The sequence below is a fragment of the Neofelis nebulosa genome, chromosome 13 (genome assembly GCF_028018385.1).
Source record: "Neofelis nebulosa isolate mNeoNeb1 chromosome 13, mNeoNeb1.pri, whole genome shotgun sequence".
Classification (NCBI taxonomy): domain Eukaryota; kingdom Metazoa; phylum Chordata; class Mammalia; order Carnivora; family Felidae; genus Neofelis; species Neofelis nebulosa.
Window position 1 is genome coordinate 67,150,938 of NC_080794.1, and position 26,177 is coordinate 67,177,114.

At 42.6% G+C, this 26,177-nt stretch overlaps 2 protein-coding genes and 1 long non-coding RNA gene across 8 annotated transcripts in view; 2 read left to right on the plus strand and 1 right to left on the minus strand.

The window, feature by feature from the left end:
• The first annotated feature begins 5 nt into the window (after window positions 1–5).
• LOC131493340 (uncharacterized) lies at window positions 6–10,163 on the plus strand. The gene is made up of 3 exons (XR_009252574.1): window positions 6–2,421; window positions 5,749–5,948; window positions 9,728–10,163. It is a non-coding gene; the product is annotated as an uncharacterized LOC131493340 (long non-coding RNA).
• Window positions 10,164–11,716: 1,553 nt separating this feature from the next.
• LOC131493338 (uncharacterized) lies at window positions 11,717–16,031 on the minus strand. 3 transcript variants are annotated; one of them, XR_009252571.1, is made up of 5 exons: window positions 15,481–16,031; window positions 15,040–15,228; window positions 13,254–13,512; window positions 12,706–12,845; window positions 11,717–12,261 (listed from the first exon to the last, which is right to left on the minus strand). XR_009252571.1 is itself a non-coding variant. In XM_058697709.1 (5 exons), exons 1-4 carry the CDS (start codon window positions 15,827–15,829, stop codon window positions 12,795–12,797), a joined length of 519 nt encoding a protein of 172 aa, XP_058553692.1. In that variant the 5' UTR covers window positions 15,830–16,015; the 3' UTR covers window positions 11,717–12,261; window positions 12,706–12,794. The 3 variants fall into 3 exon arrangements, 2 of the variants coding, with proteins under 2 accessions (XP_058553692.1, XP_058553691.1); XM_058697709.1 differs by having other exon boundaries at window positions 13,437–13,512; window positions 15,627–16,015; XM_058697708.1 differs by having other exon boundaries at window positions 12,706–13,512; window positions 15,627–16,022.
• A 49-nt stretch (window positions 16,032–16,080) lies between these two features.
• Window positions 16,081–26,177, plus strand: part of CFAP58 (cilia and flagella associated protein 58) — a 106,089-nt gene continuing 95,992 nt past the window's right edge. For all 4 annotated transcript variants that reach the window (XR_009252569.1, XM_058697697.1, XM_058697700.1 and 1 more), the window contains exons 1-3: window positions 16,081–16,259; window positions 22,044–22,325; window positions 24,388–24,536. Coding sequence is in view for 3 of the 4 variants with exons in the window: in XM_058697697.1 (XP_058553680.1) it covers window positions 16,251–16,259; window positions 22,044–22,325; window positions 24,388–24,536 (440 nt within the window). In the remaining variant the exon portion in view is untranslated. The remainder of the gene's footprint in view (window positions 16,260–22,043; window positions 22,326–24,387; window positions 24,537–26,177) is intronic.

A 26,177-nucleotide genomic window follows, 5' to 3' on the forward strand; every position in this document is an offset into this window, starting at 1 on the left:
TCCCGTTGACCCCCAGAAATTTCAGAGCGGCCAGCAGGACTGGAAGGTGACCGGCCGAGCCGGGCTTTGGCCACCGGAGTAAACTGGGGCGGGTGGACAGGGAGTCGGGCAGGACGCCCTTAAAAGTCGGTCTGGGCCGGCGGAGTGGAAGGGGTTAAATCACTGCTAGTGGGCCGAGCGTTTTCCCGCGGCGCGTTTCACGGGCGGCGGAACTCCGGGGGCCACCTCTTTTGTCCCCGGGAGGGAAATATAAATTGAGCCGCCACGCCGACCCTTTTCTTTTTTTTTTTTCTTTTTGCGGCTTGAATGTATTAGAAGAACTCACCAAACTGAACGAGAAGCGAAAGCATCGTAGTCTTTCTTCCTGAGTAACCCTGCACAAAGGAGAATGATGACCACACGGGTCTATCCGTAGAGGGCGCTTTAATGTCCAGAGCCTGTTTACCCTTGTGGAGTTAGCCCTGAAGGAACTGAGGCCGGGAGGGACAGCAGCAGCAGCACCCTGGTGGCGCTTAATGGGTTATGAAATCCATAACCTCTTATTTTCCCTTTGTGACCTGCTCCAGTGCCACAGCCAGTGGAAGTGGCCGGCAACGGCTTGAATAAATCCTGCATTAAGTGGCTTTGGGGGAGTCAAACGCCACCGAGGGCACCTTGGGGGAAATTATGAGAACACACTGTCCAAATGATTATCACCACTGCTACTGCTGTCGAGTCTTAGATCACCTACTTCCTTCCCTCTTCGCGCCAGCCAAATAACTTTAACACTCGCCTGGAAGACATTAGGGAGAGTCGGAAAGAGAAACAGGCAGTGAGACAAAGTCCTAAAAATAGACACCCTGGCCCTTGGCCCAGGTTACTCTTGTTTTCAAATTTTGCTGTTGCTCATAGCTCTTTCCTTACGTCAGGGACAATTATGAAAGAGTTTTGGGGGCTGGTGGGGAGGCTGGTGGGGAGGCATGGGGAATGGGCTTGTAGGGGCCAAGGGCAGGCTGCACCAAGAAGGGCCAGTTTGGTCTGAACATTATTTTGAATTAAAAGCAAGGAAACCGCAGCAGATTTGGGAAAAGCTCTTTACCTCCCCCTCCAATCGCCTGCCCCACCAGGAAGAGAGCTATTACCAGAGATTTCTCTTTACCTAAGAAGTTTCTCTGCATAATAAGGCAAGCTTTCTTTTCCAAACTTCTCCTTTTACCTCCCTGCTAAGAGTCTTTCTCCCCTTTGTCTCCTTAGGCCCCTACCCCTCTCCTCTGCTCCCATAAGCTCTTGTTGCCTCACTGCCTTCGGAATTTGCGTGTCTGCATGGATTCCCCTTACATAGGAACCTAAATCTGATTTTCTCCTGTAAAAAAAAATCTGTCAGCTGTCGGTTTGACTCTTAGTAGAATCAAATGACTAGTAGAAGGACCTTAAAGGGCAGAGAAAATTCTTCCTCCTTGACAAAGTGATCTGGGGAAACTTTTGTGAAAGAGCTATGTATTTCCAAAATGTTTGTGAAGCGGATGGATAGGGCACTCATTCTCTCCGAGGCAGGCAGAAGAAATTCTTGGGGGGGGGTGGGTAGGAACACTGGCCTGAGCACCCCTACATTGCCTTATAATCCTTTGAGTAAGAGTTCAGGGTTATGTATGCTGGAATGTGAAGGTTAGTACTGAAACACCCTCTGGGATTGCCATCCAGCCTGCAAAGCTCGCTGTGTATATTTCTTTATGGAAGGAAGATTTATTAGATTTGTCTTTCTTTTAAACCGGACCGTTTCACTCTCTGAGACCTAATGGTCACCTGCACTGGTTTCCCTCTGCTCTCAAAACAGAGTCCACTGTTCTAAGCAGGCACACAGGCGGTTCATGAATTGGCCTCTGCTTATCTCACTAACCTCACGTCTCACTCCATATGCCACCCCAAACTCCTTGCAGTTCCTGGAACTTGTGCTTCTCAGAATGTGATATAGGGTTTGTCCCCACCCCCACACTTAGTCACATGTGCTCTGTCTTCTGCACGCAACCTTCTCCCACCTTGTTCTCCAACCTGTCACCCCCAGTGCACACACACTTTTTTGGGGAGGTGGGGGGCCTGGCTAAGGTGTGCTCAGTCTTTAGAATAAGCAATTTCTCTTTCAGGAAGTTTTCCTTGAACTGCCATGCCTCCATTGGAACCCCCATCTATGCCATGTGGTTTCCATAGCACCTTGTGGTTACTCTACACAGTTTTTAAAAGACAGGAAAGTACAAAGATTCAACTTCTGGGACCACAAGGGACTAAGAAGTACGGGACCATCTGCTTCTAACAGAACTGCTGAAAAAAAGATAGCAATGCATGAAAGGAAGAAAGGAGGAGCCCCGGGCGGTGAGATGAGAAGAGAGAACCCAGAAGCACCCATCTGTGTTTGAGGTGAAAATAAGCCCAAATGGCTGACTGGAGGTGAGTACTCACTCAGGCCTTGGGTTCTAGAAAGGCAGAGATCTGGACTAGAGACCCTGCTCACAGCTGGGACTGTGCAGAAGATCTTAGTGACTAGAGAATGGAGAAAAAATTTTCCCACTTGTTCACGGTCACAGCAAGGAAGTTTGTGGTTTGGCGCTCTGGATGAACTGATGTTGTCTGCCATAGAAATCGAAACCACTGGCCCAGCTATGGCAGCATAGGTGTGAGGCCCCAGTTTACACAACCCATGTGGTGAGGGAATCTTGAAGTCAATACAAAACATAAAAGTTGGTTCCAAAGTGATGAATCTCCTTAGTCCCTGTCAGAAGTGAATGCAAAACCCGGATGTTTCTTCTGATCCCTCAGGGAATAAACAATCCCCCATGGAAAATGAGCTTATAATAAGAAATTACAAACTAGTAAGTGAACCAATGAGGGATGAGATTGGTAGGTATAATAAACAAGAGAATTAGCCCCTTAAGGACTTGAGACAGGGGCACCTGGGTGAATCAGTCAGTTGAGCGTCCGACTATTGGTTTCAGCTCAACCCTTGATCTCACGGTTTGTGGGTTCAAATCCCACATGGGGCTCTGCACTGGCAGCACAGCACGGAGCCTGCTTGGTATTCTCTTTCTCTCTCCCTCTCTCTCTCTGCCCCTCTCCCACTTGCACTGTGTTTGTTTCTCTCAAAAATAAGTAAGCTTTTAAAAAAGGTACAAATACAATATATAGAAATAAAAGCTTAGTTGTTTACATTTTTTAAAAAATACTTATTTATTTTGGGGAGAGAGGCAGAGAGAGAGAGAGAGTGCGCGCGGAGGAGGGGCAGAGAGAAAGGAAGACACAGAATCCGAAGCAGGCTCCAGGCTCTGAGCTGTCAGCACAGAGCACAACACGGGGCTCAAACTCACAAACTGCAAAGTCGGCAGTGGCAGCTGAGCCACCCAGGCGCCCCTGGTTTCAGCTCAACCCATGATCTCATGGTTTGTGGGTTTGAATCCCACATGGGGCTCTGCACTGGCAGCACAACACGGAGCCTGCTTGGTATTCTCTTTCTCTCTCCCTCTCTCTCTGCCCCTCTCCCACTTACACTGTGTTTGTTTCTCTCAAAAATAAATAAACTTTTGAAAAAGATACAAATACAATATATAGAAATAAAAGCATAGTCGTTTACATTTTTAAAAACTCAGTGATTGGTATTCTTTTCTTATTAGGCAATAATAATATATCAGTCAAAACTCCAATAATAATACCTCATTAAAAAGGGGAAAATAAAGAAAAGGGACATAATAATTGACGTGGAAATGTTGGGGTTCAGAGTGAACAGTCAAGAAAGAGTTCTTGAGGGGTGCCTGCATGGCTCAGTCAGTTAAGCGTCCAATTCTTGATTTTGGCTCAGGGTTGTGGGATAAAGCCCTGAGTTGGGCTGCACTCTGAGCCGGGAGCCTGCTTGGAATTCTCTCTCCCTCTGCCCCTTTCCCCTGCTCATGCTCTTGCTCTGTCTAAAAAAAAAATTAAAAAGAATTCTTGAGATGTCTTTGGTGCCAATAGGTGGTTTTATTTTATTTTATTTTTTTTTTAAGTTTATTTATTTATTTTGAGAGAGAGAGACAGAGTGCATGAGCAGGGGAAAGGCAGAAAGAGAGGGAGAGAGAGAATCTTAAGCAGGCTCCGCACTGTCAGCACAGAGCCAAAATGTGGCTCGAACTTGTGAACCCATGAGATCATGACCTAAGCTGAAATCAAGAGTGGACACTTAACTGACTGAGCCACCCAGGCACCCTGCAAATAGGTGGTTTTATTAAAGCACAAGGACAGGACCTGTGGACAGAAAAAGCTGTACTGGGATTGTGAGGAGAAATTGAGCATATACCGTCAGGTAGGGAGGGGGTTAGGTATAACATAAGTCTCTAAGGAATTTTGGAAGCAAGGTTTCCAGAACCTGGAGGGGGGCTAGCTATTGTTAGGAAAAGGCTATTTATTTGTTTGTTTATTTATTTTTAAAAACTTTTTTTAATGATTTATTATTTATTTTTGAGAGAGAGAGAGGGGCAGAGCATGAACAGGGAGGGACAGAATCTGAAGCAGCTCCAGGCTCTGAGCTGTTGGGGCTCGAACTCATGAACTGTGAGATCATGACCTGAGCTGAAGTCAGACGCTTAACCGACAGAGCCACCCAGGTGCCCCAGGAAAAGGTCATTTATCACTGCCTAATAAAACCTTAGTCATGAGATGCTTCAGATGTAGATCAGTGGGCCCTATGCTTGGAGGATAATTGCTAACATGTATTTGGGGGGGTAGAGATTAAGGAAGTTTCCAAAAGAATTTTTAGAAGTTAAAGGAGACTTCTAGGATCCTGGAGGTCTGGATAGTGTTAAACTAAGATTGCCTTTTGCCCTTAGCCAAGTATCAACATTGGGGCAGTTGAGATCTAAGGGCAAGATCACTCCACTTATCTCAAGGACTTATCAATGGGCTGTAAGTAGTAAGGAAATTTAATTTGATTTTTTTCTTTTGCTTTTATTCCCCACATCATCTCGTTCATGAATACTTTTTCAGAAATCCTAATGAAAAAGTTAATACAGAATTCCAGCAGTGCATCAGAATACAATTAAACACTTGTGTAGCGTGATAAAAACGAAGGGTGAAGTTTGGCCCCAAAACCAATGTCATGCTTCAAGGGGAAACACTAGAAACCTTCATGTTTAAGTCAGTGCAAGATAAGGATGTCTTCTTTCATCTCTCTCTCTCTCTTTTTAACTTGTCAATTTGGAGTGTGATTGGTTTCAGGTATTAAAATCCTGACTATGATTTTGTATGTGTTTGAGATTACTAGAGGTTTAAACAAATAGGGGGGTTATTTTTTTCAAACAAGAAGTCTGTATGTGGGTGGCTGCTTTGGTTGAATGCTTTGATAGTTTAGGGTCGGGTCAAAAGTAAGTTACATATTGGAAAACCATCCTCCAAGGCCGCTTTCCCCAATTTAGACTCTCAATGATAAAGTGTGAGAATGATGGTTGCCCCACATCCTTTCCAGCACTGGCACTTTCCTAACTTACATTAGTGTGCTTCTTTTATGGGTGAAAAAGATATCTGAATGTGTTGATGTGCATTTCTTTAATTAGGAGTGAGGCTGAACAGAACAGGGTTATTGGCCGTTTTTATTTCTTCATTTGTAAATAGTTATAACTTTACTCATTTTTCTGCTGGTCTGTTTTTCGTGTGTGTGTGTGTGTGTGTGTGTGTGTGTGTGTGTGTGAAGGTAAATGGAACTGTTTTCATAATCTCAGGTCGTACATGTGGCTTCAAATTCTGCATTTATAGGTGACTTGTGACCAACACCAGGCCAACTGCCGGGCACATACTATACTTCACAGTCAAGAACATTGAAAAAAAAATCCAGACAAATATGGGGACAGATTTCCTGTTTACCCCCAGCTGTGATTATCCCAGTATGTGGAATAACATACACAACAATGGGAGAGACAGGAAGCCAATGCTAGTCATGGACGGAGTGATGGATGGTAAAAAAAACCCAGCATTTTCCTTGATTTGGTCGATCTCTTGCCATCATAAATTCACCTTTGCGTGCAGTTTCAAGAGATAATAACAAGTTGGTTTACAGAGCATTTCACTGGAATAGGCTGCTTTGCTGAGATGAGACCTGAGGAGTGTCCGTTGAACAGGAAGGATGATTTACATCTGGCTATTTCTTTCCCAGAGAAAAGAGGAAATTTCCTTGTGCTGGGAATCCCCCCGCTCTTCTAGGAGTGTTGGAAACAGCAGGTTAAAGATTATCTGTCAAAAAAAGTGAAGCCCAGAGAAACTGGGTCATATACTCAAGGTCACATTATTGTTTAGTGACAGTATAATAATAGGTAAAACTCATACTATGTGGTTATACTATTGCTTTAAGCACTTTACATATAACACCTCATTTAATTCTCATAATAACCACACACAGAAGGTATCATTAGCATTCCCATTTAACAGATGAAGAAATTGAAGCCCAAAGAGGCTAAGCAACTTGCTTGAGGTCACACAGCTAGTAAGTGGCAGAGCCGGGATTTAAATCAGGCACTATGGCTCCAGAATCTTGACCTAAACTACTACCTTGTATCTTTCTGTTCGAAGTAAATCCCCTTCAAATGTACAACTGATGGGGTTTTGGGGTGATGGTGGGGTTTGGAGCCAATGGCCAAGAAAGAATTCTGGAAGATGTGTTTGGTGCAAAAAAAGGTGATTTTATTAAAGCATGGGGTCAGGACCTGTGGGCAGAAAGAGCGGCACTGGGGTTGTGGAGGGTGAATGATTATATACCTTCAGGTTGGGAGGGGATTAGGGACAGCATAAGTCTAAGGAATTTTGGAAGCAAGGTTTACAGGACCTTGAGGGGCTAGCTGTTGTTAGGAAAATGTCATTTATTATTGCTTAGTAAAATCTCAGTCCTGAGACCCTTCAGATGTGTATCAGGGGACCATAAGCTTGGAGTATGATTGCCAGCATATATCTTGGGGAAGTTGAGATATAGGAAGTGTCCAAAGGAATTATATGTTAAAGTAGATGTACAGGATTCTGGGGAGTCGGGATTATGTTAAGCCAAGATTCCCTTTTGCCCCTAGCAACGGGTCATCTTTGAGGCAGCTGCGCCCCTAGAGGGAGGTCACTCTGCCTGTTTCAAGGACTAGTCAATGGGCTGTAGGCAGTAAAGGAATTTAATTTTTCATTTGCCTTTGTTTCTCACGTCACCATGGCAAGCACTTAAACCCCCTTACATCTTGATGAAGGTGATATTAGGGCTCCAGAAAACGGAGTCTATATGCTTCTGGAGATTAGGCTACGGATAAGATTGCCTTTTTCTTGCAGTTTACTAAGTTATCTTGCACTTTTCTAAGTTTACTAACTAAACTGAAGGAGACTCCTGTCCTGCATGACTGTGATCTCTGCCAGTCAACCATTTGCTTTCTTTTCTTTTCCTTGTTCTTGGGCAGCCAGGAGTGTGGGAGGAATATCACACATATCCCACCTGTGGGGGTGGGGGTGGGGGTAGGGAGGGGCTGTTAGTCTGTACTTTGCCCTCAGCTTGCCTTATGCTCCCTCATCACTACACTGAATTTCCCCAAGAATGAGATTACAATAGTATTTAAACATTTTTCAAGCTTTTTTGAAAATACATTTTCCCTTAGAACCCAATATATTCACACATAAAAGTGTGTTATAACTGAAAGGCAAATTCCTTAAAAACAATATGCTTACTACATGTGACAAACTCTGGTATATTCCCTCTTCATTCTCTACCCATCTCTTACCCTTATTTGAAAATGAAAAGGCAGGCCACAAATTACTAATGAGTCATGATCCACAGTAAGAAAAGAAATGCTTCTTTCTTTCTTTTTTAAAAAAGATTTTTATTCTTAAGTAATCTCTACACTCAGAGTGGGGCTTGAACTCACAACCCTGACATCAAGAGTTGCATGCTCCACCGACTGAGCCAGTCAGGTGCCTTATGTCATGAAAGCTGGTGGTGGTTTATACATGTTAAATTTCCAACCACACATAGCACTTGGAGTAAGGAAAACTGTCAGATAATTTCTGTCAGACTTATTTCTGGTCAGTAGGTATTCATTGAGCTTCCTGTAGTTAATGTCTAAAGATGGTACACTGGGACTTTAAAACAAATCACCAGGCTATATAACCTTAGGAAAACCTGTCTTCATTCATTCATTTATCCATTCATTCATTCAATAAATATTTGAGCACGTACTATATGCCAGGCATTGTGCTAAATCAGGACTTGGCAATACTGGCTGGCAGGCCAACTCCAGAGTGCCACCTGTTTCTGTAAATAAAGTTTTACTGGTTCAAAACCATGCCCATTCATTTTTGTATTGTCTGTGGCTGCTTTTGCACTACAAAAGCACAGTTGGATATGGAGATCATGTGGCCTATGAAGTCCACAATATTTCTTAATCTGGTCCTTTACAGAAAAAGTACACAGACTCTGGTGCTAGATTCTAAAATACAGTGTTATTTTAGACTGGTCTCTGCTGTCCTGGAGGTTTGAATTGTCCTGCTTGACTTCAGCTAGGTTTCAGTCACCTTGGGGCGGGGGTGGGGGGGGGGTGGGGAGGGGTTTGAGGCTTTCTGCCTCCCTCCCATTGCTGCCTCTGAGAACACCTGTTCACAGTAGATGCTCCATAGTCATTTTCTACTGCTGAAATTATTCAGTAGATTTGGCAGCAAATATTGGAAAGAAAGAAACATACACCCAGGGTAGAAAGGAGAGTTTATTCCTTTAACATAACAAATAGTTTCATTTTATAGATGCCTATCTGCTGCTATGAGAAGCTGGTCGTCAACTTTTATTGAGTATCTACTGTGCATTTGGCCCTCTGGAGAAGAAAAAAGACTTGGTTCAAACTTTGGCCCTTGTGTTAAGGATAGGGAGATAAAGGAGATAAACATATCTTATTGTAATCCTTAATACTTCTGTTTGGGGACCTGGTGCATACTTGAAGATGATTTTGGTTTACTACCTTAGAATCGCAAATGTTTGTATTCCAATACCTTTTAACTTCGCTTAGTCACTAGTTACTCCCAAGAGTAATTGCTCTATGCCTGAGTGGATAAGCTAATCCTATTTTTAATTCCTTCCTTCATCAAACTTTCTATTTTGACTGTCTCTTATGGGTCAGCACCATAGATATACTTAAAGACTGGTCCTTCTAGTCTGGTGGGAAAGACAAATAAACACATGGTTACACTATTGTGTATTGACAGAATGACACACAGGTCTTCTAGCAACACAGAGGAGGAGTACCTAACTAGGGAAGACTTCCTGGAGGAGGTGACACTGAGCTGAGTTTTAAAAAGGCTAACTGGGGGCAGCTGGGTAGCTCAGTCAGTTGAGTGTCCAGCTTTGACTCAGGTCATGATCTCATGGTTGGTGGGTTCAAGCCCCACGTAGGGCTTTGTGCTGTCAGAGCAGAGCCTGCTTCAGATTCTTCATCTCCCTCTCTCTCTGCCTCTCCCTGGCTTGTGCTCTCTCTCTCTTTTTCTCAAAAATAAATATTGAAAAAAAAAAAAGTTAAAAAAAAAAAGAACAGGCTAACTGGACAAAGAAGGAGACATAGGATATTCCTGACACGGGATCAGCATATGTAAAGTCTAGAGATGTTTGAAAATATGGTGTTTTCAGGGAAGAGCAGAAATAAGACAAGGGATTTGTGCTTTGATGTTTTAAAGGAATTATTTATTTACTTATTCACTCATTAATTTATTTCATTTATTTATTCATTTGTAGTGGGAACAGGTTGTGTGGAGCTACTCAGTCTTTTTAAATAATTGGGTTAGCTGGTGACTTTGTGTAAGTCCTCCCTGGTTCTAGGAAGAACACCAAACTGCAGTCTTGGCCTGGCCTCTCCAGCAAGAGCACCAACTGAATGAACCAGTCATACCCAAAAGTAATCCGACTGGGAGAAGCGCAGTTGCTGTTAAGCCAATGAAATGCAAGGCAGGTTGGATAACTGCGTGGTTGTGACACTGTCATCCCCTTCTGGTAAAAATCATTGCCTGCAATGGCAGACCGCCCACTGCTTCCACTTCATGGCCAATCTTTCAATCTTCCTGATAAATGTGCCCCAGCTTTGTAGCCTCCTCCAGTATCAAGAGTGGAGTTTGTATGGAGATCCTTCGGGAACCGATGTCAAATGCTCAACAAATGTTCTGTTAAGTTTGGTCTGCAGATTAAAGGAATAAAATATGGCCCGCACAGTCTTGGAGAGCACCAGCCAGCTGGGACTCTGTTCTGTCATCTAAGGTGAGAAGGGGGTCGGCTGATAAATGTCAACAATTTTCTGTAACACGTGGGCTTTTAATCTTCCCAACAGCCCGGGGGAGAAATGTTAGATATGATGACAGGGGCAGTTTTTGCCATGTTGTTTGGGGCCCCAAATGCAGTTTTGATACTAAATTCAAGCGACATCGCAAGAATGCCTGCATAAACAGGATTTGTGTTGATCGGGACTTTTGGGTTTTGGGGGGTATAAGCAATAGAAACTAACTCTGTCTAGTTTAAACAAATGAAGTCAGTTTGTTAGGAGGTTGTATCTAGCAGGACTCAAGAGTGTGGGTGTTCCCAGGGCTCCCCAGGGAGTTACCAGGCTCTGAAGAGGCATCAACAACCAGGGAGGCTCCTTCCCCCAACGCTCCCTTCTCTTGGGCCTGTGGATTCTTCCCCACGTTCATTTGCTTTATTCTTCCCTCTGTTCAGCCTACCTTTCTCTGCCTCTCCTGGGATTCACATACTCAGTTCCAGGCCCCAGCAATGAGTGGCTTGCAACTCTTGACCCCATTTATAAATCCCAGGAAAAATAATGGGATTGACCTCAGGTGGATCAGGTCTCTACCCGACCCTTCAGCTATGGCCCCAGGGAGTCAGATAGGGCCATCTATAACATTTTGGCATCAGGAAGGAACATACTTCCTGGGGGGAGTTACTAGTCTCAGAGAAAGGAATTGTGGGCTGTGTGGACTCCCTCCAAATTGGCTCCAGGACCTCTCTGATCCCTTGCAGGAGCAGGTTTCCTTTAGGGCACAGTTGCTTTGCATCCTAGGGTGGGACTTTCCATGCAGAGCCACATCTCAGTGTTTCTTTCTGCTTTTCTGGAGTTCTACAATGTATCTTCACTGGGTGCTACTAAAGAAGTGAGTGCTATGTACAGAAAGCTGTTCTTATTATGAGTCACAACACACAGCTTAGAAATCCTAGCAGGGTGCCATAGGAAGCACTTATATCCAGGTTTAAACAAAGAGCTTTGCAGAGGTATTACAGTGCATGATCATATATTCAAGTTATCTGGCAGAGTGAATGGATGTGTTCTTGGCTGTCCCTGGTCTTTGAGTTTGCAGCCATGCCTCTGTTATTCTTCCAAACCTCCACCATTCACCTACCCTCTTCTCAACATTAGTGTCCACTGGCCCCTGAGAGGGACCGCACCATCCCTATAGCAGGACTTTTACATTCTTGCCTTGGTATGTGCCCAATGCCACTTCCCATACTTGGGATTCCTTCTATTTTCTTCCATGACTCTCTGAGCCATCTGTATCATTTAAGGTCAAGGTCAAGGGCCATGTCTACCATGTAGCTTTTCCTAATATGCTATCCTTCACTGTTCTTCCTTATTTTAGAGCTCATTCAATAGACACTTACTTAATAGTTGTAAACTGAGAGGAGTGATGGCCATTTATATTGGTTTTTTCATCTGCCATAGTAAAGTACCACTGACTAGGGTGGCTTAAAGAGAAATTTATTTTCTCACTGTTCTGGAGGCTAGGAGACCAAGGTCAAGGTGTCAGTGGGTTTGGTTTCTCCTGTGGCCTCTCTGCTTGGCTTGCAGATGCCCTTCTTTTCACTATGTCTTTCCTCTGTGTACATGCGTCCCTGGTGTCTCTTTGTGTGTCCAAATTTCTTCTTCTTGTAAGGACACAATTCAGACTGTATTAGGCCCACCCTAATGGCCTTATTTTAACTCACAAAACCCTCATCTCCAGATACAGTAACATTCTGAGGTAGTGAGGTTATAGCTTCAACATATGAGTTTTAGGGGGACACAGTTCAGCCTACAATACCAATGGAGACAGGGCTGAACAAGATATACATGTACCTTGCCTTCTTGTTTGATAGCTTGTAGAGAAGACAGATCTTAAGCAACCATTTCCATGAACACATGATTAACTACCATTGTGAGAGGGTCCAAGAAGTCGAATACATGGTACTTGCAAAGGTAATCTGGTGTTGAAGGATGGTCAGGAAATCTCTCCCCGAGGAAGTGAAATCTGCAGGAGGGGTGGATGGGAGTTAGCCAGGTGAAGAGGGATGGTTGAGTATTCCAGACAGAAAGATTAACCTCTGTGAACTCCAAGCGGTGGGAAAGAACATGACATACAGGGAACTGAAAGAAGCCATTGGGGCAAGAAGTGAGCGGTGGGAGAAGGCACCAGAAGGTCAAAGGGGTCAGATGACACTGGATATTATATTCCGACATCCTCATTTCAGTGCTTACCACATCCCGCCTTGGAGTGTTTTACAATTTTTTTTGTGTGGGGGAGGGGGTGCCATGTGTGTTTTGCTTCTCCTTATGCTCCCTTGGGAGGAGATCCTCGATTCAACTCCTTTTATATTCTCCACAGTAGGCAGCACAAGGCTGGGCACATAGTAGAGGCTCAGTAAATAAATTAAGTGGATGTAATGAGAAATGAAATTGATAGAAGCACTCTTACTTGTCTAAATTAGGGGCTGACCCAATCTTGGTGGATGAGCGTCTCCTGGAGGCTTTAAAAGGTGACAACTTTTGGTAGTGTGATGCCACCTAGTGTTCCTTTTTATTACAACAACAAAGGGGAACAGGGTCTTCAGGAATCTGGAAAATTGGAAATGAAGCACTTTCTTTCATCAGCATACATTAATTTGTCCAACCACCCATCCTCTCATCCATTAATCCATCCAAGTTGATGTCACTTGCATCTCTTTCCTGGGAGTTGAACGTGTCATGTTCCTTTCCACCTCCTGTGGTTCCCTGATTTCCTTTGTTAAGGTCTTTTTGTCCTCATATTCTAAATAATGCTCTCAGGTATCAGTGTCTAGACTGACCCAGCACCCATAGTGCTTGCTGTTGGCATGGCATGTTCTAAATTATGCCATCATATTGTGTTGGGATTACTTGTAGATGGTCTTTTCTCTCTTTCCCCCAAAGCCAGATTGTGAATGCAAAGGGCAGTGACTCTGTCTTAGTTGGCTCTGTGGTTCCTCTGGCCAGCCTTGTACTTACAGTGCAGCAGGTGCTTTAAAGAAGTGTTTTCTGGATTGAATTTCTGTCACCTTGGCAGGCCATCTGCTTGTAAAATAATCCTTCAGAAGATTTTTGGGAAATGGGAAGACATATAGCACTACAACTGATACCAATACAAGATATGCGTGGCCAGGGCCCTCTAGGTCTTTCTCTGTTATGTACCTTCAGGAATGTTATGGAGTCTCTCTGGATCACGATGGTATCACCACCTGTTAGTCCCAGCGTGTGATTGGATCTCCTGTAAACACGCAAAGTAGCCTGAGCCCTGTTGCCTACCCTGTGTTCTCATTTCCATTAGCTTGGCTTGCAGTTTGGTTCAGCCTGATCCTACAGCTTCAGCTGCCACTTCTCCCATTGCCTCCATAGTGCATTATGCCTCTGCCATATTATGTCCTTTTTTGTCTACCAGACATATAGTCTCTGTTCATGAATGAGATACAATTATACAAATGTGAATTTTCCCCAAGTTAAATCATAAATTCATTAATGTTCCAGTTAAGATTTCTCATGAGGAACTTGAAAACATCCTGAAAATTATATGGGTTGATGGAGGTTCATGATTAGCCAGTGACGTTTTGACAGAAGAAGTAGGAGTGGGGGACTTGCCCTCAATCATGATGTCTGGCTATAAAACCATCATGATAAAACCTTGTGGTACTAGCGCAGGAGCAAACCACAGAGCTCAGTGCAGAACTGTCTATATTTGGGAACCAAGATGTTGAAAATGGGCTCACTCCTCTGAGAAAAAAAAATCGGATCCTTACCTCACACCATACGCAAAAGTAAGATGGGCTCAAGAACTGAATGCTAACAAGTAAAACTATGACACTAATGTAAGAAAATGATAGACAATACCTTTATGACCTTGGGGTTGAGAAGGACTTCTTAAATCATACTGGAAAAGCATGTGAAAGTAAACACACACACACACACACACACACACACACACACACACACACAATGAAGGGCTACAAAATGAAGGATTATTGTTTTACAAAGGACATGGCAAGCAAAGTTTTCAGTCTTTGAAAGCAGATTAATGTCCAGATTAATGTACAAAAACCTCTTGCAAATTAAATGAAAAAGAAAAAGAGCAACTGAAATATAGGTAAAGGCTATAAATAGACAATTCACAGAAGGGAATCCCAAGTGGCTTATAGATGTATGAAGAAATGTTCAATTTCACTAGGAGTCAGAGAGACGCAGAGTAAAGCAAAAATATGTTGACACTACTTCCATGATAATTGACAGAATTTAGAAAATTGGCTAATTAGATGAGTCAGTATTTATAAGGCACTTAGAATAGTATTTGACACTTGGTAAACACTATGTGAGTGTTTATGAATAAACAAACAACAATGTGCTGGTAAGGATGAGAGTAAGGCCAGAAACCCTCACACTGTGCACTGGAGGATACTGTAGAGCAATAATTCTGGTGTGCCATCTAGCAGTACTTGAAATTAAGTACCCAGGGCTCCCAGCAGGCTACTGGGCACCTTTGTGCCATTGGAAAACAGTGTCTACCACTGGGCAAATGAATTTGAAAGAGGAAAACCCTCTCAATAGTAATAGCCTCTCAGGTTCGTGACTTGACTAGGGAACAGAGCTTTTGGGGGAAGAAAAGGGCACATTTTCCTTCAGCAGGGCACATGACATAGGAAAGCTGTTTTCCAGCTCCCACTGGTGCATGGCTGGATGTCTTTGTGCAGGACAAGTTGCATAACCAAATGTGAATTGCCCTGTACATCCACTATAACTTACCAACCTCATTTTTAGGCATATGTTGCCAAGGAATTGCACATAGGTCCACAAGAGACCATGGACGAGGATGATTATTGCTGAGAGGTAGGGGTAGCCTTGGTATCCATTTGGGGAATGGAAGTCACACGTGTTGCTGTCCAATATGGAATACTGTGCAGCAATCAGAAGCGATAAACTAGGATTACAATACCAACTGCAAAAGAATAGATTCATAAAAAGAATATTGAGTGAAAAAAAGTAGAAAATAAGATCATCCTAAAGTCCCATATCATTAAAAAATACACTAATAAAAATGCATACACTTTTCAAAAATGCATATTCAAGCACAGTAGCATGTTTATGGGGCTGAGGAGGGATGGGAGTAAGGATGGGGTTAAAGGGGAAAAAAAAAAAAAACAAGAGGGGTTTTGCATATTTCATGAGCCAAGTTGTTTACCCCCTGTACCTGAAGGTTAAAGAGTGTGGAGGAGGAGGGGGAGAGGGAGACGAAATGATCTTGAGAGGAGCCCTAGATGAAAGGCAACTTTCCATGATGTGGCTCCACATACGTTTTCCCAGGGTGCTTCGAGCGCTGCGCCCTATTATTCTTACCACTGGTGACTAAACCCTTTGAAAGCAGGGTCTGTTTTCTCCACCTTACTTTCCCCTCCGTATCTTGCACACAGTAGCTGCTTCATTAGGGTTGAGTTGACTCGAACGGAGATTATTTCTTGTTCCCGAGACGGAGTCTCTTTGTCACGGAGAGCAGAGGGTGGCTTCCGGCCCTTCCAGAAGCCTTTGATCCACCTTTCCATCTAGGCGTTAATTCTCCTCTGGCCTTAGCGGCCTCCCAGCTCTGCGCCTTCTCGTTCCTCGGGGTTTCCAACTTCCGAGGGCACCTTGGGACTCCGCCCAGCCTCTTATGGGCCCCGCCCCTCACGCCCTTGGTCCCGCCCCACACAGGGCAGTTTGCCTATGCCTCTTAGGACGTCTCCCGGGTGCCCTCCCCGGAGGCTCCTCCCCTTTCGGAAGTCCTCCAGTTTCCTCAGAGGGCGTGGCGGTTGCCGGGCGACAGGAGGACGCGCCGACCGCCGGGTTTCGGCCCCCTGCGGGGGATACCAATAACTTGGCGCTGTTTTAGACGCCGGGGGTAGTGCACAGCCCCATCCGCAGACTCCGGCCCGGTTTCCGCGATCACCACAGAAGCCTCTGAGGCCACCCCCAGAGAGCGTCAGGATGGCCGAGGTCAGGAGTCCGTGCCCCTCTCTCTGTCGTCTCTCGCTCGTCCCCTCCCCATCAACCCTCTTCTGTCGACTTGACTTCTCCGCTGTCACATCCGCTGATTCCTACATTCCTCCCATCAACATCCTATTCCCCGCACCCGCAGCCTCACCCCACCCCTCAGTGTTTACCTCCTGTCCCTCCTTCAACTGGGTGGACACACCCCAACCCCACTCTTAAAACTGGCGCTGTGTTCAACATAGTATGAAATTCATGATTTCCCAGATTCACACATGACAGGCACCCACTCCTAGATTTTGAGCCATAAGGTTTTGAGCCCAGGAGAGGTAGGTAGAAATATTGATGTCTCACTGATTGGTGGCACCTGGAGGAAGGCTTCATAGATACCCACTGTCACCCCTATTCACTGATCCTTGTCCACCTGTCACTCCACGATTCCCTATCATCACCTGCTGTGACACATCTTCATTAAGCTCTTCACCTATCACCAATGCCCCATGTTGTCATTGACCACTGTGTAAAATCTTCTAGCCCGCTTTGTAGCACACTCCATCTTCAGGCTCACCAATGAGGGACCATTTCTGTAGCTCTTTATTGATCCTTTGTCCATTAGCACCTTCATTTGTAATTTGGACAACCTCATGTCCCTGTCATCACTTGTCAGTCACAGTCCCCATTCACCGTGGCCATACCCTATTCCTCCATCACCCCTTCAGATCCCTCCCTCATCTCACACGTCACAGGATCAGTCCCAGCCAGGGTCAGCCATATAGTTTGTGAGGCTCAGTGAAGATGCAGAGCCCCTTGTCAACAAATTATTAAGAATTCCAAAGTGAGACAGCAGAGCATTAAACCAAAGGTGGGGCTTATCAGAACAAGGGGCCCTGGGCACTCTCAAGGTTTTATGTCTAGGGAACCAGACCGGTCCTCACTTCTCTCATCACCATCATGCCCCCACTCTTATTCCAGTTCCTTCTCATATCTCCTCACATCCCTCACCATTCCGTCTCCTCCATATCTGGTGCCTCCTTCCTGTGGGCAAAAATCCCTCCTTCTCTTATCATACAATCCCTCTCCCACCCTCATCTTCCTCACTCTCAGGTAGGTGCCTCACACATCCATACTGTGGTGGCCACAATACTCACCCCATTACCTACACTCATTCGTGTCTCTTTCCTTCCCATCTCTTCCTCCCATTCCTTCTAGCTCTCCTTTAGTTTCTCCTTTATTTGATTTTTGGCATACCTTCCTTTTCTCCCTCACCAGTCATCTTGGTTCATTTCATTCTTCATTTTACACACATAAGCCCAGATACCAATACCATTAACAATTTATTTCCCAGTCTCCCTTCTCCTGCATTATCTCCCCTCATTTCTTGCCTTCTTTTGTTTTTCTTCTCACTTGATCTCAGCCAGGTTTTCCTCACCTCTACTTCCACAAGTCTCTATTTCCACTCTGGCCTCATTTGTCACTGCAACTCTCTTGTCCTTTTTCCTTGTTCTCCCCACTGAATGATATTCCCAACACCTACAACAGTGCCCGGCAGATAGTAAGCACTTAATAGACAGGTGTTGAATGAAGGAACATCATAGTTCCTTTCTGACCAGTTCATGTTGAAATCATGCTTCTAAAGTAGGTATCATTATATGCTCTAACAATGTAGACACCAACTGGTTATGGGTCACAGCTCAGAGATGATTTTTGCTGTGCTTTTAGTAGTATTTTGCTGTGCTTTTATATATATATATATATATATATATATATATATATATATATATATGCTACTACTATATATATATAGTATATACTATATATACTATATATACTACTATACACACACACACACACGTATCCATGTGTGTTGTGTGTATATATATACATATATATACACACAACACACATATATGCATATTTATTTATTTTGAGAGAAGGAGAGAGTAAGCAAGCAGGAGAGGGAGAGAGAGAATGCCAAGCAGGCTCTACAAAGCCCATCATGGGACTGCATCCCAGGAACCATGAGATCATGATCTGAGTGGAAATCTGGAGTCTGACACTTACCCGACTGAGCCACCCAGGTGCCCCAATAGTAGTATATTTTTAAAATGACAATATGAACAAATCTGTTCGTGAATGTTTTTAAAAAACCTTTTCTTTCTTTGACATTTTTCCATTCCTATGCTAAGTGCCAGGTGTACAGGGAAAACCTGGTCTGCAAACAAATCATCAGGCTAGTGATCAAGTGTTGGCATTAATACCATTTACACGGATGGAACTGAGAACATTGCTATGATAAATTTTTGTGTGTGCTCATGTTTAGCATCAACAAGGGGAAAACACAGGGCGGCAGCACCACCATATTTCCTTAATATGATTTTTTTCTTCTTTGTGGAATTGCTGTGTTGTGATGTTTACAGTAAGCTGCTTCTCATTGGGAAGAAAATCTCTGTTGAGTTTAACATTAGTGCTAATGTTATACAAAATGTTATAGGTAGGCTTGGTACTCCACATCTACTTTAAGATGTGGATTCTTTTTGCTTGCATGTAATCTTTAGAAATCAATAGTACAAGTGTTTTTGAAAACCAAAAATACATAGACTTTCTCTGTATTGGGCAAGACAGGCTTGTTAAGGCAGAAGGTAAACTAGACTGCTTACCCCGATTCTGCAGGGTGAATTTAAATTTTACTTTATTTTTGGGATTGGAGATCATGTCAGTTGATTTCTTTGATTAGCAATACAGTGTCGATCTTGCAGCTCTTTTTCATGTAGAATATCAAAGTGTAATGTTGCATACGTAAATAAGTCCTCTCAAACTTTATCAGATCAGAAGTTTTGAGTGGGTCTGTGTGGCCTACAGATTAATTCACTCCATATTCCTTAGAATGCCATTCACGGCCTCCAGTCTGTCTTTAACTTACTGTCTAGTCTTCTCTTTCCTTCTCCCTGTCATACTTCTTACTCTTTAGCTAACTTGAGTTTTTTTTTTTTTTAATATTTTTTTAAATTTATTTTTGAGAAAAAGAGAGAGAGAGACAGAATGAGAGTGGGTTGGGGCAGAGAGAGAGGGAGGCGCAGAATCTGAAGCAGGCTCCAAGCTCCAAGCTGTCAGCACAGAGTCTAACGCGGGGCTCGAACTCATGAACTGTGAGATCATGATCTGAGCCGAAGTCAGACGCTCAACTGACTGAGCCACCCAGGCGCCCCGAGCTTTTTTTTTTTTTTTTTTTTTTTTTTTAATAGAATTTATTGTCAAGTTAGCTAACATACAGTGTATACAACGAGCTCTTAGCTTCGGAAGTAGATTCTCATGATTCATCACTTACATACAACACCCCCAACTTGAGCTTCTTAACCAATCTCAAATCCTGGATACTTTCTGGGCCTGAGCCTTTGTTCAAGCTTTGCCATGGGCCAGGCATACCTTTTCCCTCCATATTCACCTGTGAATATTTCACTCTCCCATCTGGGCATACTCAAATACCACCTCCTTTAGGAAATTTGCTTTCATTCTTGCTGCTGGGAGTAGTTCCATCTTCCTATAGGTCCTTGTAGAATTTTGAATCCATTTTATGGCATGTATCAAATTCTGTACTTCCACTATCTGAAAACATGCTCCATCAACTATTAATGTATAAATTCCCTGTGGGAGGGCTGTTTATTCCTTACCTTGGTACCTCCTACGAAGGCTCCCTCATTCCAACTTACAAATAGCAGATGTTCAATAAATATTTGCTGAATAAATGAAGAAATTTATTAACCACCCCCATTCTTTTTCATTATTGTGCTGTGTCTGACAAGGAGAAGGTGTATTAGTTTACTAGGCTGTTACTCAGCCATAACAGAGTACTGCAAACATGGTGGTTTAAACAGTAGACACTTCTTGTCTCACACTTTTGGAGGTTGAAGTCTGCAATCAGGATGTTGGCAGGACCATGCTTCCTCTGAGACTCTAAGTAAAATTCTTCCTTACCTCTTCCTAGCTTCTGATGGCAGCCAGTGATCCTTAGCTTTCCTTGGCTTACACCCTGTTTCTGTCTTCACCTGGTATTTCTTTCTTTCTTTATTTTTATTTTAATGTTTATTTATTTTTGAGAGAGAGCAAGAGAGAGAACAAGTGGAGGAGGGGCAGTGAAAGGGAAACAGAGGATCCAAAGTGGGCTCCAGGCTGACAGCAGAGAGCCTAATGCAGTGCTCGAACCCATGAACTGTGAGATCATGACCTAAGCCGAAGTCAGATGCTTAGCCAACTGAGCCACCCAGGCGCCCCTCATGGTGTTTCTTCCTTCCTGTGTTTGTGTCGCTGTCCAAATCCCATCCTCTACTTTTTTGGCATTGAGATAGAATTGACATGTGACATTGTATTAGTTTTAGTTGTACAACATAATGATTATATATATATGTATATATATATATATATATATATATATATATATATATATATATATTGCAAAATGATTACTACAATAAGTTTAACATCCATCAGTACACATAGTTACAGTCTTCCCTCTTTTTATAAGGACACCAGTCTTATTGGATGAGGGCCCACTCTACTCCAGTGTGACCTCAAGTTAACTGATTATATATGCAATGACTCTACTTCCAAACAAGTCACATTTATAGGTACTGGGTGTTAGAACTTCAACATACCTTTCTGGGAGACAAATTCAACCCTTAACACTAGGGAAATAAGAACTCTTGGGGTGCCTGGGTGGCTCAGTCAGTTGAACGTCTGACTCTTGATTTCAGCTCAGGTCATGATCTCGCGGTTGGTGAGATTGTGCTATTGGTGCAGATTCTGCTTGGGATTCTCTCTCTCCCTCTCCTTCTGTGTCTCTCCCCTGCACCCTCTCCCCCCACCCCCAAAATAAATAAAATAAACTGAAAAAAAAATCTTATTTAACTAACTCTGGGTTCTCATCTAAGTCATAGCCAGATGTATTTGAATTGTATCTGTATGTCCAGGCTTTTTTTAAAAAAAAATAATTTGTTGTCCAGCTGATCATGGAAAGCAAATCTAGAGAAGACCTGTGAGCATTGCACAAAGGGCATCTCAATACACCTGTGAAGATGACCTTGTCTTATCATTTTAAGAGATAAAAATGATGGAATAGCTTTTAGGAGAAGATTCCATATTTCAGATGGGGTTCATTGTGAGTACGTGTGATTTCATGGTATCCACACCAAGATTCCGTATATCTGACCATAATATCCCTTGACTTTCTTCTGCAGGATGAAGTGAAAACAAATCAGGGCTTGGAATAATCATAACAGATATCAAAATTTATTGAGTGCCTCCTCTTTGCCAGGCACTTGGCCAAGTGTTTAACATGAATGATCCTGTTTGTTTATTTTTTTGAAGTTTATTTATTTATTTTGGAGGGGGGAGAGGCAGAGAGAGAGGGAGAGAGACAATCCTAAGCAGGCTCCGTGCTGGTCATCATGGCGCCCAATTCAGGGCTCAGTCTCACACCATGAGATCATGACCTAAGCTGAAATCAAGTCATGCACTTAACCGACCAAGCACGCCTAATGAATGATACTATTTAATCTGATCTTTGACACCATGTGGTAGGAAATATTATTATCCTAATGCATATGTGTACATATATACATGCATCAGGGGATGAACAAGATGTCTTTCCATCATGTAGTCTTAATGTTTCTGTGTTTTCAGTGATTTTTATTTTGCTTCTATGAAGGTCTTGTATTCACAGATAATAATAGCAACCCCTGAATAGTAACATAGACATATTGTAATACTCATTCCCCTTCCTGCTCTTTTGTACAGGAAAAGAGTGAGAAACTAGTGCTGGAAGAAACTGCATTTGAAGAAATCGAAAGGGATTTTCAGGAGGTTCTCAATGAACTTTCGGGAGATAAAAGTCTGGAGAAATTTAGAATTGAATATGAGAAGCTTCATGCTGTCATGAAAAAGTCTTATGACAATGAAAAGCGTCTGATGGCCAAATGCAGAGAGCTAAACGCAGAGATTGTGGTTAATTCTGCAAAGGTCGCCACTGCCCTGAAGCTCTCCCAGGATGATCAGACCACCATTGCATCCCTGAAGAAGGTCAGTGATCTCATAGAAACAGAGCCTACGGAGAGCTGTCGTAAATGCATCCTATATTTAAAACATCATTCTTTCCTTATATTGACAGCTCTAGGCTGGTAGTAAGTGAGTTATTAAGTAAAAATCTACATGATTTATATATTCATTAAGCCTAGGGAATAATGTTATTTCCAAAGGAAATAATTAGCCTGGTGAATTTCACTGGGCAGAAAATAATATAGAACCTTGCTGGCTTGCTTTCTAAGAAGTACTGGGTTAGCAGAAAGAATGAGAAGTAAGGAAATGTAATATTAGGGACCTTGGTAGGTCTTGTTTGATAGAAGATGAGTAATTAAATATCTCATGATGATAGCTTGTGAAGGATATTTTTTGAAGGATATTTTCATGTTTCTGCTTTTCCTACTGTTTTAGAAGAAATTGCCTTGAGAATTCCTAGATAGTAATTTTCATGATCTTGTTTCCTCCTTGATCCTCCCAATTCCTCATAATGGGAGATCAGGGATTCAGTCTGGGGGCTACTGAGGAAGCATGGTTCTACTTTACCATGGAGTTTTTCATCCTCAAGTGTGTTGCATTATTTTGAGGGTAAAATGTAAATGTTCCTTGTTGCTCTCGGGGTGATAAGAAGTTGAGAGATTTTAATTTATAATTAAAACCCGAGTGGTAAAAAATAACTCATAAACTTTTTAGATAATTCCCTTGATATCATACAATGAAACATCAGGCAATTTAAATGAATTTCCAAGACCAGTGCAAATGATGACATCTGTTATCTTAGAATTTACTTTTATTAAAGTGCTATTTTCTATTGTCATTTTCTTCTCTTTGCTGGAAAACCAATAAAAGAAGGCTTTAAATCATTGTATGATGAGGAAAAAAAACATTTTTTATTGCAAATTAAAAAACTGTAAATGGAAGTCATGAGCTGGTTAAAATATAATTGGTGAAGTTGATTTGGACAAAACTTCGTATAATTGTATTTTCATTTAAATATCCTTCATTTGTTTTGCTGAAAATAGTACATATCGTTGCTACAGAAAAATATACTCTGTAATTATTTTGAATCACTAAATTATGTGAAGTTACCCAAGACTCATCTATCTCTCTCTCTTTCATGTAATGGTGAGCACGAATTTGTGTAAATACTCTCTTCCACTCATTTTATTCCTTGTCAACATAAAAGCAGAATGTTTTCACCTTAAGCTTATAGGTTCTTACCTATATGAAGGACTCACATTGCACTTGACAGAACTTAGCAAGAAAATGGAGTGGTGGGGTAAAACTGAAGGCTGTTACAACATTTACTATGCTTTGTTCACTTATTTGAATGGCTGTAATTCACTTTTAAGTATTTATGTTAATATTCCACATTGGATTTAATAATAGTAAGGAAGCCAAAACTGCATGAGTCCTTGTTCCCATTCCCAGCTAGGGCTTTGCTTTTCCCCTGTGAGCATCTGATGAGAAGATCTGGGAGTGGATTTCTGGAATGGGAGTTACCAAGGCTGTTATGTACAATTAGGTGACAGCAAAGACCACCTTGCTATGAATTGTTCTAAAGCTGACATAGCCATCCAGGACCCCTTACTTGAGACCTGACTACAAAATAGATTTTTAAAAAATTTGTAATTGATCAAGAGCTTCAAATTTAGGGCTTGGATCCAAGGCCACTCCTTATTTTTTTTTCTCCATAATACTTGGGCTTGGAAAACACATAGGCTTTTGTTTTTTAATTTTGTAAACCTATCTTAACATTTTTATTAGAAATATCCTCCTAGTTATAGTGGCCCTTGCAAGATGTGAGCCTTGTAACCCCACTCACCTACACAAGGAAAAATACCATTTGCCAGGACCCCTTCTAACACTGCTGTTCAGTATCGACTAGCTCATGTTGAACAATTTAGTAAGTCAATATAAATGGAATGCATAATGTATAATATATAATCTTCTTCCCCATAAATGACAACTATATTGGAGTTGTTTTATTATTCTATTTACTCAGTTTATCTTGCATCTGGATCCTAGTTTGGTTTTTCTCACTGATGTGCCGTGGCCCATATAGGAAATCGAAAAGGCCTGGAAGATGGTGGACTCGGCCTATGACAAAGAGCAGAAGGCAAAGGAGACGATCCTTGCCCTGAAAGAGGAAATAGTGAACTTAACCAAACTAGTCGAGCAGGGGTCTGGACTGTCACTGGACCAGGATAGCAAGTAGGTCATAGACTTGTTAATGTATGTTGAACTTGCTTTTGTGGAGGCCCCCTTATTCAGCAGATGGCCTGGGGTTTGCCGTGTCACCTTGAACATTCTTTATGATACAACAGTCTTCTTCTTTGGTAGTTTCCCGGAGATTGTTTTCCATCTATTGCTATTTTTTGTTCTTAATGCTCCCTTTCTTCATACCCAAGAACTCATAATTTGTGATTATATTAAACTTTTGGCTCTGCAGGAATATGTACTACAATTTCAAAATGAGTAAATATTTTAGATTTCTTTCTCTCAAACTTGTGTGAGATGGAACTCGCTGCCTTTCTGCTCTGATTTCCAGCCCCTTCCCATGCTCTGAACCCCCATTAGTCCCATCACCATTCTTCTAACTTCTCTGGTTCTAGGCCAGAAAACATTCTAGACCGCTCTTTTAACCCTGAAATCTTCGTCTTGTTGATTCTGTCTTCTAATCATCACTTGTGTCTTTCCCTGCTCCTTATCAGCAGTGCTAATGCCTTGCTTTGGGCTCCCCATTCTTGGCTGGATTTGGCGATGGACTGCTAACTGTTCTAGCTGCCTTCAAGGAGACATATCCCCTCTTCACCATCTTCCACACACCAGATTTAGGCTTCTGAAATGTGTATCTGAGTGCTCCCATCTCCAGCACATGTTCCAAACACCTTCAATAGCTCTCCACTCCCAAAGAATGCAGCCCAGTCATCAACATGTCTTTTAGGGCCCTACATAGATCTGTCCGCCAGCCTTGCTAGACTCATGTCCCGAAACACCATGCTTGCTGATGCCTCAATACCTTTGATCATGCTGTTTTTATTCCAGGAATGCTTTTTCTTTATTTCTCCACACAGTAAACAACTATGCACCCTTCATGACCCATCTCAAACACCATCTTAATTTCATCACTGTTGGCACCTCTATTTCAACCTCCTCCCTACCCCTAGCCTCAGTGAGAGTTACTGTGTTCTCTATTTCTGTAGAACCCAACATGTATCTCAAGTATGGCATTGATCACATTGTATTGAAATTATTTGTTGAAATACTTCACTCTCCGTTAGGCTACAAACTCTTGAAGGAAGACACTTTTACCTTCCCTCTAGGTGTCTAACACTGTGCAAGGCATGCAAAACCTTGCATTAGTTTATGAATCAGGAATGATCACACACTTCCTTAGGCATTTTTTTTTTAAGTTGGCTCTGTACCCAGTGTGGAGCCCAGTGCAGGGCTTGAACTCATGACCTTGAGATCAAGATTTGAGCTGAAATCAAGAGTCGGACACTCAACTGACCAAGTCACCGGGGTGCCCCTTCCTTAGGCATTTTTCACCAACTCTAACTGCTGCCTAGGTTTCTTATGTTTTCTAGATGCATTTATCCAATGTTGAGAGATAGTTCTAAGTGCCAGGGTTGGAGGAAGGAACAGGAAAAACAAAAAGAAGATGTGATATCTGTCAAAGTGGACTCTATTTTCTCATTAAAGAAGTCAAGCATCATCAGAGCAACTACTGAAGAGCAATGTGAGGGAACTGATCAGTTAGGAGTTTTAATGAGAGTTGGAGCACAGTGAGGAGGGGAACTGAAGAAACTATCTAGCCCTAACAATGTGCTTAGGTGTAGCTGTCTTCAGAGT

What these genes read in the sequence shown, in the direction of transcription:
- LOC131493338 (XM_058697708.1), bottom strand. Translation starts at nt 15,829, where the DNA reads ATGGAAAGGTGGATCAAAGGCTTCTGGAAGGGCCGGAAGCCACCCTCT. An exon ending in AAAGGGTTTAGTCACCAGTG is followed by an intron (nt 15,229 to 15,626) that starts GTAAGAATAATA and finishes ATTCTTTTGCAG; the next exon opens with TTGGTATTGTAATCCTAGTT. An exon ending in AACATATGCCTAAAAATGAG is followed by an intron (nt 13,513 to 15,039) that starts GTTGGTAAGTTA and finishes GCGTGTTTACAG; the next exon opens with GAGATCCAATCACACGCTGG.